Below are 21811 nucleotides of genomic sequence, written 5' to 3' on the forward strand. Positions count from 1 at the left end.
CCGTCCCTCCCTTCCCCCTCCTTCCCTCCCTCCTCCTCCTTCCCTCCCTCCCTTCTTCCCTCCTTCCTTCTCCCTCCCCCATTCCTCTTTCCTTCCTCTTCTCTCCCTCCCTCTCTCCTCCCTCTCTCCTTCCTTTCCCTCCCCTTCCCTCCCTCCCTTCGACTCCTTTCCTCTCCCTCCTTCTTCTCCCCTTCTCTTCTCTTCATCCCCTTTTCCCTCTCTGCTCCATGCAACCCATATCCACAGATGCCTCTCATAGAAACCCATGATTTACCGTGCTCAAAAGTGAGTTTCTGCTCTCTGTGCCTGTTTGCTGTACTGGATACCAATCATTACTGTCATTTATCTAATGGCTCAAGTTAGAAATCAAAACTCAGAAAATATAGTTGGTAGTAAAAAAATGAGGGCCAAAGCTGAATTTTGGGTTGTATCATTTGTTTTTTGAGACAGGATCTCACTATGTAGACTAGATTGGTCTCGAACTTACAGAGATCCACCTGATTTCTGAGTGCTAGGATTAAATGTGTGATACACCATGCCCACCCTCAAGAAAATAAGTTTTAAAATGCCTTTCTTGATTCCCAACACCATCTCTAACTTTAGTTCCAGTTTATCCAGTGCCCTCTTGGGGCCTCTGTGGGCTCCAGGCATGCACCTGGTTCACAGACATATATTCAGGCAAAAACACTCATATACATAAAAATAAATTTAAAAAGCCTACAGTAAAATACCTTTCCTAAGCAAATGGATTGTACGAATATAATTTTCCGTATGAATATCATTCAAAATTAGTTCCGCCTGTAATAGGTGACTTACTGTTTTTGGATTTCCTAAGTGGTTAGATTTTATTTGGTGTGGGCTAACATGACCATCATCGCCACACTGCGTAGAGCCTTTCCGAGTAACCTCTGGTTTGACATCTCTCAGAAGAATTTATGTAGCCTGGCTTTTTAAATCGTCCATTCTGTTGTTTGACAAAACCTTTAAAAGTATGCATTGTGTTAGCAACGGCCTGTAAAAATAACCCTTGACAGGCAGTTATTATCAGAGGCTGCTCCTGCCAGCATTTGCTATGGAGATGGCTGCTGCTTCCAAGGGCAGGCTGGTACATCATTGTCTAACATGCCACCCTGTGGACCATAAAACCTTAAGTTTTAGACCGTGTTTTAAGCGCGGCTCATTTCTATGTTCAATATAGTTAACCCTGAAGTATTTTTTTTTCGTCAAGTTACGGTCATGTTTACAATTTTGTTTAATCTTTTACTTTTGATGCAGTATTTTAAAAAACTGAGGTGGAAATCCACTTGGTGTCAAGTACTAAGAGACTGAAGGTCATGGATAATTTCATTTGGGTGTTTTTCTATGAAATATGAGATCTTTACATTTTGTGCATCCATCTAGGTAGATATGTAATGAGTAATATGCATTATAATCCAGATGGCAGAGGATTCTATTCCATCTGTGGCTATTTGTGTGTACTTTTTAATCATAAGTGGCTGTAATAGTCAGGTCATTTGTTTCCTGTTGCCTTAGCAGTGATGAGCTTTGGTCTACACTTTGTTGATGTTATAATCTTTGTTACTTTATGCTAGGAACTGAACTAGACTTTAGAGCTAGGGAGAGAACTCCAGCAACCCTTGACCAGAACACGAGAAATTTGCAAACATACAGCTGCCTTTTTTTTTTTCCCAATGCGAAAAGGGGGCTCTATAAATCTACTTTTGTTTGTAGAATTCACATTTAGGCAGCGTTTTATCTGAGATGTGGTTTAATCAAGAAGCTTGTCTGCTGTTTATTACCCTTTTAATCCTTTCTATGAGTGAGTTCATATTCTCTTAACTCATATATGAAGATGGTAGCCTTGGGGGGAAAAAATCAGAATTGTGGCCAAGAGCTGGCAAATGGTGTTAACAGACAAAGGAAATGAGCCTGGCACCGGTGAATTCTGTCAGGGAAAGTCTTTACATCCATGTGGAGGGGAACTGATCGTCATGGTCAGGCATTGACCTCCCAGCCAGCCCTGCATGCCTGAGATGACAGACTTGGCAGAGCAGATACTCCGTTTAATACACCAGAGGAAAAACGTTCCGTCTCCCTAGAGCATAGTTTATGTCAGGATGACCGTGTGCATCCATCCTCCTTTTGGGAAAATTACAGTTTGTAAAGCACATGTCACCCTCTTCCTCCCCTTTCTTGTCTCTCTTTTCTTTTATGATGAAGCTCTACAGGTTTGGACTATTTAACATCTGTCCTGTCCCAGGGCCAGGGATTCGTGCTGCTGCTGGAACTCTGGTTGGAAGCGGTTCCTCAGGCTCCACTGGGCTGGAAGGAGCGAGCCGGGGGTTTTATCCGGCTAAGTATGAAGAAGGGCATTCCTTTTGCTTACTAAGGTCTATGGTCCCTTTTGTTCCTCTGAGCTTATGAATGAACTCGTGTGTGAAGCCAGATTTTCATATTCTCTGAATATCAAGAGAGGCCAGGATTCATCCGTGAAGAAGGAGGATCTCCTTGGGGTTGTATAGACAAAGTTCCACTAAGTAGCAGAATTGGGGTTAGTTTATAGGTCTTTAGGCATCTAAATTCATATTTTCAGCAAAGCTACTCATCATTGGGTCTGTTGCTAAATGTGTTGCTAAGTGGAGTATAAGTTTGTATCATATATTGGCCATTTTGTTTTATACTTGCAAATGACTATCGTCTGTTTATAACGTTACCTTCCTACAAATTCTGTGGGTAGTAAAGACATCATTTTGGAACCTACTTATTAAAGTATGTTTTAATAAACGTATCAGTATATGTAAACACTGGCATAGCTCATTCTCTCACTTATTAGTGAGAAAGGCTGAGTAGAGAGGACGGATAGTTATGAAGAGTCTTAAGATGTCTAAGGAAGTGTTCAAAACTGACTCCATTCCTCAAACCCTAGTATATGGCAACGGAGTGCAGAAAACCAGGTGAGGAGCCCAGAGGTGATTGCAGGCCTCTGCTGGGGTTTGCTGGTGCGGTCTTGGGCCTCTTTCCTGAGTCGGGGCAGTTATAGGCTGCAGGACTAGAAAGCAGTCGCTGCCTGTCATTTATCCAATCTCTGCTGGGCATCCAGCTGCATTGCCTCATGTTTATATAATTCATATGTTATTAAAAATTCATGTAGGCAAGTAAGCAGCTGCTTTTACACATGAATATCTATGTGCTATTGGTAAACTACCACAAAATACTGTGGTCTCTCTAGTTCCTTTTAGAATTTAGAGGAGACTTACAACTTATTTTTGGAACAGATGTTTCAAAATCCTGAATTGACCTTAAAGGCATGTGTTATAGTATGGTCCAAGCTTTACTGCAACAGTTTGCATGTATTGACCAAAGGAGAAACCTGGAAAAGTAAAGTGCATATATCAAAATAGAATACTAAGAGCAATGGATAAAGCATTTAGGGTCCTCTATTGTATAAAGTCACTTTGAAACTGAATCTTAATCTCTCTGCGTCTTGGATCAGTCTTGTGACTGTGCTATGAACAGTTCTGGCAGCTGAAGAATGCGGCCACCCCCTTACAAAGCTGCGCTCTCATGCTATGGCGGACTCTGGTGAATCCACAGTTGTCAGGGCGAAGCTTGTTTGAATTCTGTTTAAGTTATGGTTTAGAAACAGAACCGTACTGAGCCAGTTTTCTCAATCACAAAGGTAGTCTCCAGAATTTTTCGTTTTTATTAGATGAAGGATGATCTCAGGAGAAATAAGTGTTAAAGAAAAACATCTTGCCATGCTGGAATGTGCAAGGAAAGTAAGTTTGTGGTTTACAGCCTGGTGGTTGGGGGGCGCTGTGTTCTAGAGGTTAGACTAGAGAGCAGCTGCTCTGATAGGAGCTGAGACAAGCACCTGAAGGGGCGCTCCCTAACACATGCTTGCTCTCCTCCTCCTCCTCCTCTTCCCTCTCCTCTTCCTTTTCCTCTCCCTCCTCTTCCTCTTCCTTCTCCTCTCCCTCTTCCTCCTCTTCCTCATCCTCTTCCTATTCCTCCTCCTCTTCCTCCTTCTTGCCATTTGTTGTGTTATTTTTTATTATTATTTTTTCTCTTTAAAAAAATGACTTGGTGTTTTTATTGACTATTTGGAAATTTCACATAATACAACCTGATTCCATTCACATCCTAGTCCTCCCAGGTCCACCCCCCTTCACCCTTATGACCTCCCTCAAAACAAAAGAGGAAAAGAAGAAAAAAAAATTCCAAATCCAGTTCCCATTGCCCATATATTTACTGAAACATGATAAAACTTGCAGTGACCAGCCCCTTAAAGATAAATGAGTCCTTCCGTAAACAGTAACAAATAAAACCCACTTACTTAGAGAGAGGCTAGGGGGTGTGTATTGATCAGAGGTCCATTTAGGAATTGGGAGTTGGTTCTCTCTCTGTGTGTTACAGGGATAGAACAAAGGGCTTCAAGCTCGGTGGTAAGCAGCGCTCTGCTCGCTCTGCTTGGTGGTAAGCACCCTTGCTTGCTGAGCCACCTCGCCTGCCGCCAATCTATTCATCTTCCAGATCTCAGCTTAGTTCTCCTCAGGAGAACTTTCCACCCCTGCTGGCCTCTTCTCTGCACCCCTCCTCACACATGTACATGTGATGAATGTCCTTCTTCGTGCTTTTATAAGAGTAGAGACCATTCTGGGGTTTCTCTCGGGTCTCAGGGCCTAAAAGACCATTTTAATTCTATTTACTATTTAAATGTTATCATTACACAGTGTCTCCTCCTTCTAAAGTTCAAAGGTCAAGCAAGCTACTAAGGTCCTCACTGTTGGGATATGTGCGCAAGTGATCACTGTGCATCTCTCTTATGATGTGAGGGCTGCATCTGAGAAGTAAGGTTTCTCATGTGGATGCTTTCATGGAAAACAACCTTGTGGGGATGCATTGTACATCGTCTGCCTTTAGTCCCCTACCAGGAGAGAGCGCTGTGCTGTCTAGTGTGGCTGTTGCTTAGGGCACTTCTTTGCAGTAAAAAATGTTTTAGGCTTCGCTTTTATCCCAATGCATTTGTTTCTGCCACTACATCTCACTTCATAGAGGTACGAAGTGTTTCTACATGTGTGCATGTGTGCATGTGCACATGTGTGGGGGATGTTATGAGAGATACATATGAAAGAGTAGCTGAAGTTCTCACGGATTGCTTGGGAAACTAAGATAATCATTTACTTTTGTTTTCAAAGCAGTAAGGACTCTTGACTATACACAGGATATCAGTACCGTGGTTAAGACATCCGCAATTCATTAAAATCAAATATCTAGTCAGTGTGCAATGTTAAGCAATTCTCTCGCATGCATTTCAGGCATATTTATTTTAGTAGTGATTTAGGTTCATAACAAAATAAAGATGAAAATCTAGAAGCCTCCCATGGCTTCCTGTTCCCACACAGGCGTAACCTCTTCCAGTACTAAACCAGATGTATCTACCGTTCGTGTGTTAGCATTGATGAGCCCGGAGTCATCGATTTTATCAGTAGGGCACATTGCACTCTGTGTTATGCTTTCAGGGCTGTGGGGGGGTCTCTAGTGCCATCTGTATCCGTCCTGTCACATCTCACTGCCCTCAAATCCTGCCTCTTTGGCCTGCTTATCCCCCTCTGTCCACTGGTTGTTTTTCTCCGCAGTTTCCTCTGGCCAGGATGTCGCCTAGCTGGAACTGGCCACGTGTAGTCTCTTCAGCTTGACGAGTTTTGTTTGGAATCTGATGCAGTAATTTCCTAAAGATGAAATTTCCGAGAAGCCACGATGCAGGAGTAAACAAACCACTTGTTTATTTGAGCATCTAGTTTTCTCATGGCATCACTGACTTTATCTTAAAAAACAAAGTCTTGAAATGACAACATGCAGAAGAGCTATCAGTGTACGCGTGGTGTAGACGTATCCCCTAGGGCCATTGATGCCAGAGATCACCTTCCTTAACCCTTACCTGGGCTGTGGAGATAAAATGAAACTTACCGAGATCAGACTTCATTTTCCTCCTGGTTTACAGAGCTGCATACTTCTGTGTCCTCTATAGTTAGAAAAGGTCTTTCTAAGCCCTTTATCTAAAGAATTCAAATACATGACCTCATTCTTTCTTACAGGAAGGTAGGGAAAAATGTATGTTATCTTATGCTTGCCAATTTTTATTATGTTTTTATATAAATTAAGAGCCATCTTTCTTATTATAGCTCATTTTTTATTTATATAAAAATATAAACAACAGTTTTCTCTAGGTTCCTTCAAATTGGTCACATACCTTTATATATGTGTGTGTGTGTATATATATATATATATATATATATATATATATATATATATTCAACATTTAAAGCTCTTATTTTCAGCTCTGTCCTCCACCTGTCTCTTGGCTAGATGCCCACCTCCAATCATGAAGAGGACTTCCCCTGACTCATGATTCTGACAAACACAAAAGCAGTCCAGTCTCAGATCAATTGTTTTGACCCTTTCAACTTCTGTTTGAGGAAGAGATACCTAATAGATATGGCACATCCTATTAGGGAAGAAACACACTTGGTTCCAAGGGGTTTAAGTCCAAGATAAGCTTTCAGTGTCCCCGGAACATTGTGTGTTTTCTTTTCAATTAGGCATGCCTTTTGCAAGTGGCCTGCATTTGAACTCTAAGATACAGTTCTTTAGAGATAAAAGCACAACTATAATTGGTCAAGGTTTATAAGAGGTGGAAGGGAATGATATTAGACTACAGAGTTCTTGTGTATTGCATTTATTGTGCAGAATTTACCCAGAAGTTTCTAACACCCGTTCCGGCAAGAACAACAGTGTGGATCTTCACAAACGCATCACTTAGCTGTCAGGCTAACCCAGGCCAAGCCAACTACCTTTTGTCTGAGGAATATTACCTTTTATAGTCCAGTCCTGTACCAGTGCCGCCATTCAGGACTCTGCGTCCAGCTGTGCTGATACTCATTTTAAAGATTATTTATTTTAGTTATGTGCATATGTGTATGTCTGTGTATGGATTTGTGCACGTGGATGCGCTGCCTGCAGTATCCAGAAGAATTAGATCCCTGAAGCTGGACTTCCAGGTGATGGTGTGTAAGCTGCCTGATGTGGGGACCAAACTCAGGCCCTCTGTAAGAAGTGCCCAGCACATTCTTAACCACCGAGCCACCTCTCTATCTCTCTCTCCTTTTAAATTCACTTTACGTCCTGATCACTGCCCCCACTTCCAGTCACCCCCTTCTACAATCCACCCCCTACCCTCTCCCCTTCTCTGAGAAGGTAGAGGCTCCCTTTGGGTATTCCCCCATCCTGGCACTGTCAAGTCTCTGAGAGGCTTGGCGCTTCCTCTCCCACTGAGGTCAGACCAGGCAGCCCAGCTAGAAGAACATAGCCCCCCAGACAGGCAACAGCTTTTGGGATAGCTTCTGCTCCAGTTGTTCAGATCCCACATGAACACCAAGCTGCACATCTGCTATGTCTGGGCAGGGGCCTTGTGTGCTCCAGCCCGTGTATGCTGTTTGGTTGGTGGTTCAGTCTCTGAGAGCCGCTAGGGTCCAGGTTAGTTGACTCTGTTGTTGGTCTTCCTGTAGATATGCTATCCGCTTTGAATATCCTTCCCTCAGTGCTTCCGTAAGAGTCCTCAAGCTGCATCCATTGTTTGGCTGTGGGTCTCTGCATCCCTCTGATCAGCTGCTGGGTGGAGCCTCTCAGAGGACAGCTTTGCTAGATTCTTGCCTGCAAGCATAACAGAGTGTCATTAATAGTGTCAGAGTGCTTGCCGTTGGGATGGGTCTCCACCCAGGCTGGTTATTGCTTAGCCATTCCATTAGTTTCTGCCCCAGCCCCTGTCCCTGCATTTCTTGTAGACAGGATAGATTTGGGGTAGAAAGTTTTGTGGATGGGTTAGTGTCCCTATCACTCCACTCAAGGAGATCCATATGTATCATCCTGCACAAAACTCAAATCCAAGTGGATCAGATACAATAAAACATAAAACCAGATACACTAAATTGAATAGAACAAAAAGTGGGGAATAGCTTTGAACTCCTTGATATAGGAGACAACTTCCTGAACAGAACACCAATGACTCAGGCTCTAAGATCAGCAACTGATAAATGGGACCCCATGAAACTGAAAATATTCTGTAAGGCAAAGGACACTGTCAATAGGACAAAACAGCAACCCACAGATTGGGAAAGAATCAACACCAACCCTACATCTGACAGAGGGATAATATCCAAAATTTATAAAGAACCCAAGAAGTTAGACACCAATAACCCAAATAACCCAATTTAAGATTGGGTCACAGAGCTAAACAGAGAATTCTCAACTAAGGAATTTCTTAATGGTGGAGAAGCACTTAAAGAAATGTTCCACATCCTTAGTCATCTGGGAAATGCAAATCGAAACAACCCAGAGATTCCACCTCACATCAGTCAGAATGGCCAAGATCAAAAACTAAGGGACAGCAGATGCTGGCAAGGATGTGGAGAAAGAGGAACACTCCTCCATTGCTGGTGGGTGTGCAAACTTGTACAACCACTTTGGGAATCAATTTGGCAGTTTCTCAAAAAACTAGAAGTAGTTCTACCTCAAGACCCAGCTATACCACTCCTGGGTATACACCCAGAAGATGCTTCAACATACCAGATGGACAGATGCTCCACTATGTTCATAGCAGCTTTATTTATAATGACCAGAAGCTGGAAACAACCCAGATGTCCTTCAAGGGAAGAATGGATAAAGAAAATGTGGTACATCTACACAATGAAATACCATTCAGCTATTGAAAACAAAGACATGAACTTTTCAGGCAAATGGAAGGAACTTGAGAATATCATCCTGAGTGAGGTAACCCAGACCCAGGAGGACATGCATAGCATTATACTCACTTACAAGTGGATATTAGCCATAAAACACAGGATCCCCATGCTACACTCCACAGACCCCAAAGAAGCTAAACAAGAAGGAAGCCCAAGTGAGGATGCTTGTTTCTCACTTAGAAGGGAGGACAAAATAGACATAAGAAAGAGGTGGAGGGAGGCAACTGGGTGGGAGAGGTGATAGGGAGGGGAATGGGGGGGGGTTCATGATCAGGTGGGAGGAGGGACAGGAGAGGTGGCTAGATGGCCATGAGAATGAATGGAAATCTGCAACAGGAAGGGGTGAGGAGGATGCGACATCTAGAGGATGTGACAGAGACCTGAGAGAGGGGAGACACCCAAGGATCAATGGGGGTGACCTTAGCTGTGACTCACAGCATTGGGGTTATGGAACCTGAAGAGGCCATCCAGAGCCATCTCTCGCTTGTGTACTGATGTTTACTTTCCCACCTGGAGGTAGAGTAACTTCATTTTATACTTCCAGAAAATTATCTTTTTGTAAGTTTGAGCCATTTCCACAATTTTTCCTTCAATGGTGCAGTAGAGCCAACTAGAAAAATTCTTAAAAATATAAATGTGATCTTTGCATTGTATCTAGAAGATACAATGGTGCGATGTTTAGTATCACTCAGAAAAAAAAAAATTCTTCAGGCAGGCAAGTCACTGTGTGTTCAGAGGCTGCCAGAGGCAGGGGATTGCCTCTGGAACTTCAGGCTAGCTTTATGGCAGGACTGCCCTCCTGTTCATGAAGGCCCTGGCATCCAAACTATAGAATGTTGTCATCCTTATGGTCAGCTCCAGCGAGGGCATCCCGTGTCAGAGGGTCATCCAGAACTCCGCTCTTCAGTGACTCCTTGTGGAAAGACCTTGAGGCCAATGTGGCAGTTGCTGTAAAGCACCCGGAGAAAGGCCTTTTGATTTTAGATCATGTGACCATAAACTCTGTGATGTCAGAGCTCAGGTCTTGAGCCAGAAACAGGGACTCCATGATGGTTTCTGAAGGTGCTGGCACAGACTCACGATCTGGACACAGCCTGTGTTCTGGATTTAGTGACTAGTCTGAGCGCTCCATTTGAAACCTTTAAAGATTATGCTACCCAGTGCCAAACGCATGCTCCTCCGTGGCAGGGCTTGCTGACATCACTGGCAAACCAATAGTTCAATTCGAGGAATAGCAAACTTGAACCCCACGCTGCCAGGCTATGTGCATGCAAAGGCTCAGGAAAGTCGTTCATGGAGCTGTACAGGAACCAGGCTATCCACCAGTTTTCTGGGCTAGAGACCAACCACACATGGTCTCATGTCTACACACTCTTCTCAAACAATATCATGCCAATTTGTCGAAAGAAATAAATACTGAAATGGGGGGAAGGTGACTAGAGGTGGGGGGTGGGGAAGAGAACTCAAGTGTGTGTGTGTGGGCACGAACTCTGGGGCTAAAAGGTAAAGAATGTGCTTGGGGGTACAGGGGTGAGGGGTGGTGGGGAGGTGGGACTCCTGCAGTTTTCTCCCCTTCTGTGTTAGCTTGTCTACTGGTGATGTCATTGCTCGGGTCTTGTTTAGGCAGCCATGTTGTTCTGGCAATATTGTGGATGGTGCTTCCCTCTCATTTCCTAGAGAGAATTATTCTTTCCCAGAGGTAGGCCTTGTACTTAGTTATACAATACTAAGTTGTCAACCCTGAAATTTTATGCATACAAACAAAACTAAATGACCTCAGTAGTTTATAGCTATCTATTTATACATGTGCATATATGTGTGTGTGTGCTCATAGATATACTTATATACATCAATATATAAAAATCAATATATTCTATTGATTATATATAATTAATTACATAAGTAATCAATGTATTGATTAATATATTAATAAATATATATTACTCAAACAAAAGAGACCATGAATTCGAGAGAGAATGAAGGGGGGGTTGGGAAGGATTGGAGGGAGAAAACATGGGAGGGGTTGGTGGGAGGAAATGATGTAATTATGTTTCAGTTAAAAATGTAAGGAACGGATTTAGTGAGGCAAATGTAAGAAATAAGGAGAGTCAGGCAGGCACCCACCCACTGTATCCTGGATGCCACTGGCCAGGAGGTGACTAATCCGAGGCCTGGTTGCTGGGCCTCGTACCAGCGTCAGCATCGGTACTGTGCTTTTCTCTTGGCTGCGGTGCATCTCCTCTCCATCACAGTGCTGCCCAGAGCCGTGACTCAGCACTGGGCGCTGTCTGCTCTGTTGTTACCGTGTCGCCTGATTGTCAGGGTACAGAGCAGGAGGTGGGTGCCACCTGCGAGCGCTGGCTTCCTTACGCTCTGTGTTTTTAGGTTACAGAGACATTGCCTGCTGTGCTGGTGCCTTCCGGGCCCAGCAGCATCTCTGTTTTCCTATGTAGAGTCAAGGAGACGTTGGCAAAATAGTAGCAACATTTAAAATACAGTTTTTCCTGTTATCTTAGTAAATTTGGTAATTGCCTTAATTTCTGTGAAATATGTGTATAAATAATATATATTAATCTGTCTTTTATTAATTTGTTTTAGAATAGTTTTAAACTGTTGGATAATTTTTAATAAAATTTATATTTATGAATTTTATGAAGTACTAGCCCCTCTAAGTTTGGCTAAATGTTACTAAAGTTACACAAGTGGTTGCGACCATTGTCTTGGCTGTTACCCACAGGGAACTATTTTCAATTTCAGTCTCACAGTGCCACCTAGTGGACACATTCTATAAAACAATTAAAAATTTTTGGCTTTGTGGGTTTATTATTTGGCAGATTTCTGTCTACAGCAAAACTTATGTGCCTAGAGTTTTGTTGACACATGTTCTGTGTCAAGGCTTCCTCTCAACTTAGAATCCTCCTCCCACAGCCTCCCTATGGCTAGAATTACAAGCTTATGCCCTTACTCTGTCTTTGTATTTACAGTGTTTGTAACAATGCAGAAGCCCAAACAAAAAACCCACTGCCTAAAAGATCTTGGAAATTTTGGGTGGGTGTTCCTACAGAGGGATTCATTCTCTTGAACATCTGAATTTGCTTTTAAGATGTAATCTGTGACTGGTTTTACCTCTCCTTCCTAAGCTAAAAATAGCTTTTGGTGGTGGTGCTTGGAGATGCTTTCTGTCCATGCCCTGGCCTTAAAAAAAGTGCTTGGCTCTCACCTGTCTGTTCCATGCATGAGAAGCCACATTCAGGCGGGTAGTGGCTCAGAGGCCAAGGCAAGACTGTCACCACTGCCTGAAAGAGTGCAAACGAGCCGATCATTAAAATAGGGAAACTCCCAAAACTGTATCACTGATAGTAAGGAGACGTTAACTGACTCTCTAACACCCACTTCTCTCATGTAGAAAAATAATCCAAAGTCATTTTGTTTTTAATCAATGATTGCATTTAATGCTGAGTAATTTTTATTTATTTAAAATGTTCTTTTTCATGCATTATATTTTACTATAATTTTCTCCTACCCCAGATTCTTTCTACCCCACTACCCAGCCAATTTAATATTCTTCACCCCCTTCTCCCTTTCAAAAACATAAACCCAAAACATTAAGAAGCCAAAGTAAAAACAAACAAAGACCAATAATACAGAAAAAAATGACTAAAACAAAAAGTGCACACATCAAAAACATAGAATTCGTCTTGTGTTGGCCTGCTGCTCCTGGGTATGGAGCTTGCCCTGGAATGTGGTTGATAGATTCAGTGACACTCCAGTGGAGAGAATGGATTTCCCCCCTTTTGTACCAGATATCAGTTGCAGATCGCTTCTTGGTGAGGAGTGAGGTGTCGTGTCCACTTCCCCTTCTCAGAGCTGGGATTGTGTCTGGTTTGAACCTGTGTGGGTCTTGTGTGCTGTCACGGGCTCTGTGAGTTCATAGGTGCATCCATCCTGTTGTGTCTGAAAAACAAAACAAAACAACAACAGCAACAACAACAAGCTGTTTCCTCGGAGCCATCCATCACCCTTGGCTCTCACAATGTTCCCACCTCCTCTTCCACTGAGATCCCCGAGCCTGGGGGGAAGGGCATGATGGAGATCCCGCATCTGTGTGGGGGTGGCTGAGCGCTCCAGTGTTTCCGTCGTCTTTTCAGTGTCCAGTTGTAGGTCTCTGTGTTAACAGAAGAGGCTTCTCCCAGGAGGGCTGAGCAGGGATTGCTGCATGGCTTATCAGTATGTTATCAGGAGTCGTTTTGTTGCTATGTCCCTTTATAACAAGCAGTAGGTTTTCCTGTAGGCCCATGGCCTATCTAGTGTCAGGTTCCTGGCCACCTTAGCAGTTTCAGGTATGAGTTCTATCTCATGGATTGGGCCTTGCATCCAAGCAAAAAGTGCTCCGTGACTCGGAGACCGTTTGTGCTACTATTGTGCTAGTGTATCTTGAAGGCTGGTCAGTAGTGTAGGTCCTAGGGTTTGTAACTAGGCAACGTGAACGATTACTTTTCTCCCCAAGTAGCATGCAGAGAGTACCATTCAGAACTATGAACTCTAGTTAGGAGGAGTGAAACTGCTACCTAGCGCCAGTGTGATTTCTACGTGTTTGATATTAGTTTCTTGAGCAACAAAGTCTAACCATGAGTCGACGGAGAGTAACCAACAGACCTGTCAATAGCCTGGGATGTTTGCACAGTCTACAGGCCCTGGTGGCCAACTCTGAGTGGTAATTCCACATACACAAAAAGATACATTTTGTTGAATGAAAACATTTCCTTAAAAATAGTATCGATATACTATTTGTCGCACTCTTGATAACCCCAGAACAGGAGATTCAAGTTCATCTTAGTCCTTGACCTTCTTCAGTGTCCCTGTCACTTACATGCTGATAAACTCATCCGACATGGCAGAAGAACTAAGAATAGTGGAAAAAAAGAGAGAGAGAAGGAAGAGTGAGCAGGAATGGACTAGAGATCATAGGTAAAAAAGCATACTTAGAAGACACTGCTGGGGCAGGTGTGGACAAAGCCCTGGCTAAGGAGAGAGAGCAGCTTAGCCGGCTCTGCAGAAGAAGGAGTTTTACACACACACACACACACACACACACACACACACACACACACACTCTTCTACACCCACTAAAATTAAACCCAGAAGAAAAGGCAGCTTAACTCTTTGTGAGCTCGTGCACATTACTGTGGAGCCGACAAGTGGACACCCGGAGGGAGAATAAATCTTGATGGTTTCTCAACACGACCTGAGAGAGTAAACAAGACTGTGCCATTTAAAAACCCTTTCCCTGTCACTCCCAAATAAAGCATCAACAGTTAAGAAAGCTTTTAGCATTCTTTACTGCCACCCTGGTTGTCTGAAGACCTTCTCTGTCACCGTCTGCTTTCCGGAAGACTGAGCACAGGGAAGCATAAGTGTTCTCAATAGTGAGAGTTCTGCCTCGATGGCAGCTTATTGCTAGGCATCCATGTTTAGTTCTGTGAGTCGGGATCTGTCAGGACTGGAATGTTTCCATGGTGATCCATGATAGTTCCCAGACATCTTCGGCCAGGTCTGCCTTTGGGCAAATCGTAATATTGAAAAGAAAGGCGAGTTATCTTCTGTTCCCTAGCAAATAGTCGTATCATATTTGTACCTCTAGTTCTGAGAATGACTGTAGCCTTTGAAGTCTCTGAAGACAAATGGATGAAAAAGTAGAATCTGGCCACATGGAGGGCAAACTGCAGAATTCCTCCTCCCTAGGCTGCAGAAGGGGTCCTCTGGCCTCGGAGGTAAACAGCAGCACCCAGGGGCGTAACCTGGGCAGGGCCATTTGCTGCCGTCATCTATACTCGGCCCAGTCTCTCTAGTCACATTGTTCTCTGTCTTTTTTGTTTGGTGCCTGAATCTTCCTGCTTGCTCGGGTTCCTGGATCATTTTTTTATTGCTATTAGCTAAAACCAGCAAACTCTAGCCAGCTTATGTCTTTCAAATGAAAGGTTTATGTAAAAACATTGTGTACATCCAAGTGTAGGTTGGAAGCAAATTCCTAGATGCTTAAAAATGCCTCTCAATTTTCAACAGCTCAACTTTAACCATATTCTCAATTTTAACCATATTCTGGTCTCCTGGAAGGCAGTAGATTTTCCATCCCCTAGATCTTTTTTTTTTTATGAGAACATTTTGCAGTAACTGAGAAATTTGCCTTCAGAAACCCAAGTACAGTTCATACTGTCCATCTCTAACCCTCCCTCCCCATTAAAGACAGTGCCAAGTGCCTTTTAGAGATATAACGGTGTTCTGGAGAGGAACAATGGTAGCTACCTTTCTCCAGCCATGCGTGCCAAGACCATGTCTGTACATGCACACATTAATCCTTGTCTTGGCAACTCCCCTCCCTCCCCTTTCCTCTTCCTCCACTCTTCTGAGACCGCACAGCTCATTTCTGAAACCCCAGTGGGTTAGCTTGCACTTGGAACCTCTGGCAAAGGCAAACGTTAGGTCTGGGTTTTCTAAGCCTTTAGGAGAAAGTGGCCCGATGATCCCTTATCTCCACCCACCTGATGATCCCTTATCTCCACCCCACCTGATGACCCTCACCTCACCTGATGACCCTTACCCCACCTGATGACCCTTACCCCACCTGATGACCCTCACCCCACCTGATGATCCCTTATCTCCACCCCACCTGATGACCCTCACCCCCCATGACCCTCATCCCACCTGATGACCCTCATCCTGCCTGATGAGCCCCTGATCGTCAGGCCTTCCTTAAAAGCAGCCTCCTTTATTTACAACTTTTATCTTTAAATGTTTAGTTGACATGAACAACTCCATCGTTCCCAGGTTATTTCTGAAAATGGTCTCCTTAAACAGGTTTGTAAAAGCAAGAAGGGTCTCTGGTTTTATTGCAAAGCCTGGAAGTGTTAAGAAACAAGAAGCAAGGGCCCTAGTGCTGGGACTCTACTTCTAGTCTGGCTTTCTACATTATGGTGATGAGAAAGATGCATTAAATCAAGTATTTCTCCAGTTCTTTCTAGCATAATCAGCCACAAGGAGTGTACTATAAAGCTTGATCATTTAATAAAGTAACAAAAAGGCAGACGCCTCTAGCCCTAAATAAGGGGACATCCTTGTATAGTTTTCAAACAGTTTCATTCTTATAAATTTCTTTATTAAATGCATTTATTTTATTTCATATGTAAGCATTTTGTCTACATGTATGTATATGTGTGTGTGTGTGTGTGTGTGTGTGTGTGTGTGTGTGTGTGTGTGTGTATTCAACAAGAGTGTGCTTGGTGCCCATGGAGGTCAGAAGAGGGCATCAGGTCCTCTGGAACTGGAGCTATGGATGGTTGTGAACAGTCATGGTGGTACTAGGAATTTCTCCAGGCCAAATAGTTTTATTCTAAAAGAAGTCATTTGTATAACTTGAGGAAACTGCATGAACAATATGGTGCCATACATATAGACCTTTAAATAGCCATCTCGTTATTTTCTTAGGAATGTGTACAATTTAGCAGGATGTGTGCTATAAGCATCAGGACGTTTAAACATAAGCTTAATGAACTATTTACATTATTATAGTTTATATATTCTCTTTCATACACATTGACATCAACGTGCAGGTATTAATGTGTTTACAAGTGAGCTATGCTTGTAAATGATATATAAATGTAAATGACTCTTGAATGTGATGGACTGTGCTGTATTCCTTGTATTCACTGATGGTCGTGGGAGGGTCTTCACTGATGTGGCAGTTGCGAGTTTCCTAATCGGTCCCACTGGAGGATTTTGATAACACCAGGAATCCCTGTACTCCGAATTCATTTCCTTTCCTTCCTTCCTCCAGACCCCCTTGTACTTGGTGAACCATGGGGAGAGTGGACCAGTGAGGTGCAACAGATGCAAAGCCTACATGTGCCCGTTCATGCAGTTCATCGAGGGCGGACGGCGCTATCAGTGCGGATTCTGCAACTGTGTGAATGATGGTAAATGATGCCATTAAGTGCATGTTGTAACAAAGACGGACAGGCTCCCCCCCCACACACACACCTTCAGGTGGCACTGCCTTTTATCTGTACGAAACTGCAGGAGCCCCACATGGCAGTCATGCTGAACCTTTACATAAAACTGCCGTGTGTGATGGGGGAGCTGTGTCTCCTTCCACAATGCCCCATTTGAAGGCTGTGCTGCATGTGACTTCTTGCCTTTTCAGAAGATGAATTCTAGAAACGTCTCTTTCATCAGTCCTGGGTCGCTCTTGAATAGAATAAGAAAAGCTGAGAAAAGGGCTTTCACCTTTTTATATAAATGTTGAATCTTAAGGAGGTAGGGCATTATTATGATTATTCTATGCATTTTTGTTTCATCCTAGCACAAAATCCACTAATGTTGATGTTATTAGACAGTGTGAGTGAAGCCACAACAGAGAAACCTCATAGATAAAGTAATTGTCCCACAAGCATGAGGACCTGAGTTTGGTCCTCAGCACCCATTATGAAAAATAAGCAAAGCGTGGTGATGCGTAGCCCCAAGGGTTGGAGATACTGAAGCAGGAGAATTCCTGTGGCTTCCTGGTGGTCCAGCCCAACCAAATGGTCGAGCTTCAAGCCCCAGAGACCCTGTCGCAAATAACAAAGTAGATGGCTCAGAGAACAACTCCTGAGATTGATCTCTGGCTTCCCTTGTACAGCTATGCATGCACCCACACCCACACCCACACCCACCCCCCACCCCCACACACACACAAACCAGGAGAGAAACAAATTATATGGCAAAGCATAATTTATGGTGTGACTTGAATTTTGGTTGGTGATAGATGACAGATATATTAAATGTTAATGAGCATGTAAAATTAATTTTTAAAAAGTCACACTGTATAGATGCGTGGATGAATTATACATTATGCTATATAGAAATTACACATTATAAGCTGGATTACTCAAAAATCTGTATGGCACACACATGTAACTAAGACCCCATCTTGGCTCCTCTGGTTTATTCATGGAGAGAGACTGTTGTCTTCCTCTTTTGCAGTCTTTTCAAGATTATTGAATTTGTGAAGTTCAGAGTCAAATATGTAAATATAAACTCTATAGAGCTCACTTCTAAACCAAGATAGAGTAAGAACATAGAATACTCAAACTTCTGCTAAAATTTTTGCAAGTCCAACTTTACAAAAATATTCCTGTTATAATTTGCATGTTCACAGCTGAACTTAAAGACTGCTGAATGTTGGTTTCAATCCAAAAGGTACTGCTTTTGTAGTTTTTTTTTTTTTTTTTTTACAAAGAGAGATGCTGTTCTTAGCAAAATACTTAAAACAAAAGCATTGGTAACTTTCCCACATACTGTTAGCACAAGTTTCTCAGCCTTCCCTGGCCATCCCCAGGCAACAGGAGCTCTTTCGCAGACACCAGACCTTATTTGTCCAAGTGTTCAGTGTGTGAGTCATAAGTCTTGGGCTGCCCTTGGGTGACTTCCAGAACTTGGCTACAAGTAACCTTCTGAGACATTTGTATCAAATTAGACTTCAGCTGAGCTCTCCCAAGTGCGGTCTTTCCCTAATACAGTATTCTACATGAGTAGGGCCAGATGCTAGCAGATTATCCTGTGAAAGCCCAGGGCTGAAGACGCTCCTTAATTAAGGTGTAACAAAGGTCCTAGTGTAAGCCAAATGATCCGCATTTGTCTCTGTCCTATGTGTTAAAAATTCAAATAGAAAACTAATTTTAAAAAAGAAGCAATTAGGTAGAAGCAAATATTTGGATGTGTTAGCTTGAAAAGGGCAGCACTTTTTTCTAGGGCTTCCAAGATTATAAATGTTCTTTGCCACTAAGAACTTTTAGATGTGCAAGAGGTTTTTAACAACGTGATCATTCCGCTTCCATGAATGTGAATATTGTGGCCTATGGCTTTCTACATGTATAAAATATTTCATGATTAAAATGTAGTAATAGAGTGTAGTGTGAAATAGTAATGAAGTAGTCAATGCTGGTGAAAATTACATAGTTCTATAGACAGAATTCCAGGCAGATTAATTTGACTATAGAAAAAATCAAAATTTATATATGGCAAAACTATTCAAACATAATTAAAAGGCAAAATTGTAGTGGTTTACAACATATACAAGAGCCAAAAAGTTAGTGAGTTTAAAAAAGAGAAAACTCATATTTTTCACATATTTCTAAGACATGCTCTCAAAATGATAGCTACTGAAAACAGCTTGTCTTCTTATCATAACTCCTGTCCTTTAGGATACATTTGGGGGTTTATTGCGTTGTCTGCTTATGAAAACAAAGGATTTCCTGTCCTGTTTTGTTTTCCTTAGTTCCACCATTCTATTTCCAACATCTGGACCACATGGGAAGGAGACTGGACCACTATGAGAAGCCTGAGCTGTCGCTGGGATCCTATGAATATGTTGCTACGTTGGATTACTGCAGAGTGAGTGTTGGCGGGACTTAAGTGTTTCTGTGATGGTGTTGACTTTCAGCAAACAGCTTCTGTATGTGAAGACATGTATGACTTGGTCCACAGGCAGACTTTTCCAGGGCATGTAGAGATATGTCCGAAACAGATCTGCCCTAAGTCATTAGCGTAAATGGGTTCCTGAGCTATCTTAATGTAGTATAGAAAAGGAAACAATTCTTTTTGTCCTTTTGCTTTCTTGCTTGCTTGCTTGCTTGCTTGCTTGCTTGCTTGCTTTGGTTTGGTTTCTGAGACAGGGTCTCACTTAGTCTGGGCCTTGACTTTGCTGAAGATGACCTTCAATCCTGATCCTCCATCTCCCAAATGCTCCACTCAGGTCTCTTCTCTTGGTTCGTTAATGACTTCTCTACCGAGGCAGAAATGTACCCAGTACTCTTAGAGGGCTGCTGCCTTCCTTGCTTTAATGTGTAATTCTGAGACTCCTCTGACTATCACCCCTAAACTTATTTGGATTTTTTTCTTAAAAGAAAAAAAATGACAAAATTAAATTTCCTTATAAAGCCACTGACTGTCAGACACAATGCTGCCACCGAAGATCTGTCTTCACTTAGAGGAAAGTCTCAACGCAGAGACTGACTTTATCAGTCTATAGAGTAACAATATGGTGTCCTTCTACTTACCTTTTATGTGTATATGGCACACTCCTACTTGCTCTCAACTTACTGGCTAACTGAAAGATTATTATGAGCATATGTCTTGATTTATTCATTTACTTCTAACTGGTGCTCCTTTTTTTTCTTCATCGAGCTTAGGGGGCATCTTTGTTTTATCTGTCCTCTCTGTGGCATTCAAGGATTCCCCCCCCCCCCATGTGTGTCCTCTTCATAGATTCTGATACCTTGGGGTCCCAATTTGCTTCCAGCTATTTTTGTAGTATTTCTGCAGTGTGTGGCCCAGCTGGGAGTTAGGTCAACACATGTGGAATGTGAGTGAGTGTGTGGACTTGCTCATGTGCTGTTCTAAAGCTTTGGATTCCACTGACAGACTCCACGTATGAGGAATCTACCAGGCTTTACTCTTTAGCCAAAAGTAAAGCTCAGGTCCTCTTCTGAAGCATCAGGAGTGTCCCTGAAGACCCAGCTCACTGGGAACTCCTCCTTCCCTCCTTCCCTCCTCCCTTCCTCCTTCTTTCTTCCCTCCCTCCCTCCCTCTTCCAAAAATGAATGCCTGCTACTATCCAGCCTTCTGGAAATTAGCTGCTGACCACAGATTTCCCCCAGACATGTTTTGTAGAAAGCAAATCAACATACTGAGAACACATCTCAAGAAGATTTATACCAATTAGGGTTTTTTTTTTTTTTTTGCAGTTGGCTAAATCATTAAAATGTTCAATCAACACATCTTATTATTATTCTATTGACTATTATATGATTGTTTTAAATGAATTTACATAGTACTAGTGATTAAAGAAAATCCCAATGCTTTATTAGTTTGAAATGTTGTGAAATTTTTTAACTTATTTGGTGAAATATGAAACTTTTTTTTTATATAGATGAAATCTGACAGGAAAGAGACAGGTCTTGAAGTAGAATTTATATTCCAATAGTTTCTTTGTTCTTTCTTGTGATTGACTGAAGGAGGATCAATACACAAAAGTAAGCATTTGTTGTTCTAATTAAACATAATAAAGATACTATAAGTCCTGATGGAAAGTTCCCTCATTGAACTTTGTGCCCAGAGTATGAATCCTATCATGTACTGAGGCTTCAGGCCTCTGCCCCAAAAGCCTACTTATCAGCCCTGTGCTGTTTTCAGTAGAAGCAAGGGTGAGAGTCAGACCTATGCCTCGAAACAAAAGTAGCTTCAAGTTCTGTCGTATGGCAGTGTTCCAAAAGTATAATAATTGGGAAATCTCACTCAGAAAACAAGAAGCCAAGTGATTGTAACCTTTGGCACTTCACGTTTGTCTTCCTTTCACCTAAGTAGAATTTATGGCAAATACACACTATTTTCAAATTTAATTATAGTCTAAACTGTAAGGCAAGTAGAATAATGAGTTGACTTAGGGATTTGGATGGTGAAAAAGAATTTATTTTCTTTGTACATATATGTGTATATTTAAGGAATGTGCACTGAAAAGAGAATTGCAGAATCATATTTTCCCCTATTCATTTTAGTTAATCTTAATGTCCACTTTAGGTAATACAATTAGCATTTGTTGAATACCAAGTATGTCTCTGCTAGGTATTTCTTACATCTGTGTTCAGTTATTTAGCCCTCACAGGGAGCCCATGTGTTGTGTACCACATTGCATGAAGATAGAGGTGTGTGTGTGTGTGTGTGTGTGTGTGTGTGAGAGAGAGAGAGAGAGAGAGAGAGAGAGAGAGACAGAGAGAGAGAGACAGAGAGAGAGACAGAGAGAGAGAGAGACAGAGAGAGAGACAGAGAGAGAGACAGAGAGAGAGAGACAGAGAGAGAGAGAGAAGGGAGAGAGAGAGAGACAGAGAGAGAGACAGAGAGAGAGACAGAGAGAGAGACAGAGAGAGAGAGAGAGAGAAGGGAGAGAGAGAGAGAGAGACAGAAAGAGAGACAGAGAG

At 42.4% G+C, this 21811-nt stretch overlaps 1 protein-coding gene across 7 annotated transcripts in view; it reads left to right on the forward strand.

The window, feature by feature from the left end:
• The window catches only part of Sec24d (SEC24 homolog D, COPII coat complex component), a 96865-nt gene that overhangs the window by 43647 nt on the left and 31407 nt on the right, over positions 1–21811 (forward strand). For all 7 annotated transcript variants that reach the window (XM_031375354.1, XM_031375356.1, XM_031375355.1 and 4 more), the window contains 2 exons: positions 16633–16771; positions 19114–19229. In XM_031375354.1, coding sequence (XP_031231214.1) covers positions 16633–16771; positions 19114–19229 — 255 coding nt within the window. The remainder of the gene's footprint in view (positions 1–16632; positions 16772–19113; positions 19230–21811) is intronic.

The sequence above is a fragment of the Mastomys coucha genome, unplaced genomic scaffold, assembly GCF_008632895.1.
Source record: "Mastomys coucha isolate ucsf_1 unplaced genomic scaffold, UCSF_Mcou_1 pScaffold16, whole genome shotgun sequence".
In the NCBI taxonomy this organism is placed as follows: domain Eukaryota; kingdom Metazoa; phylum Chordata; class Mammalia; order Rodentia; family Muridae; genus Mastomys; species Mastomys coucha.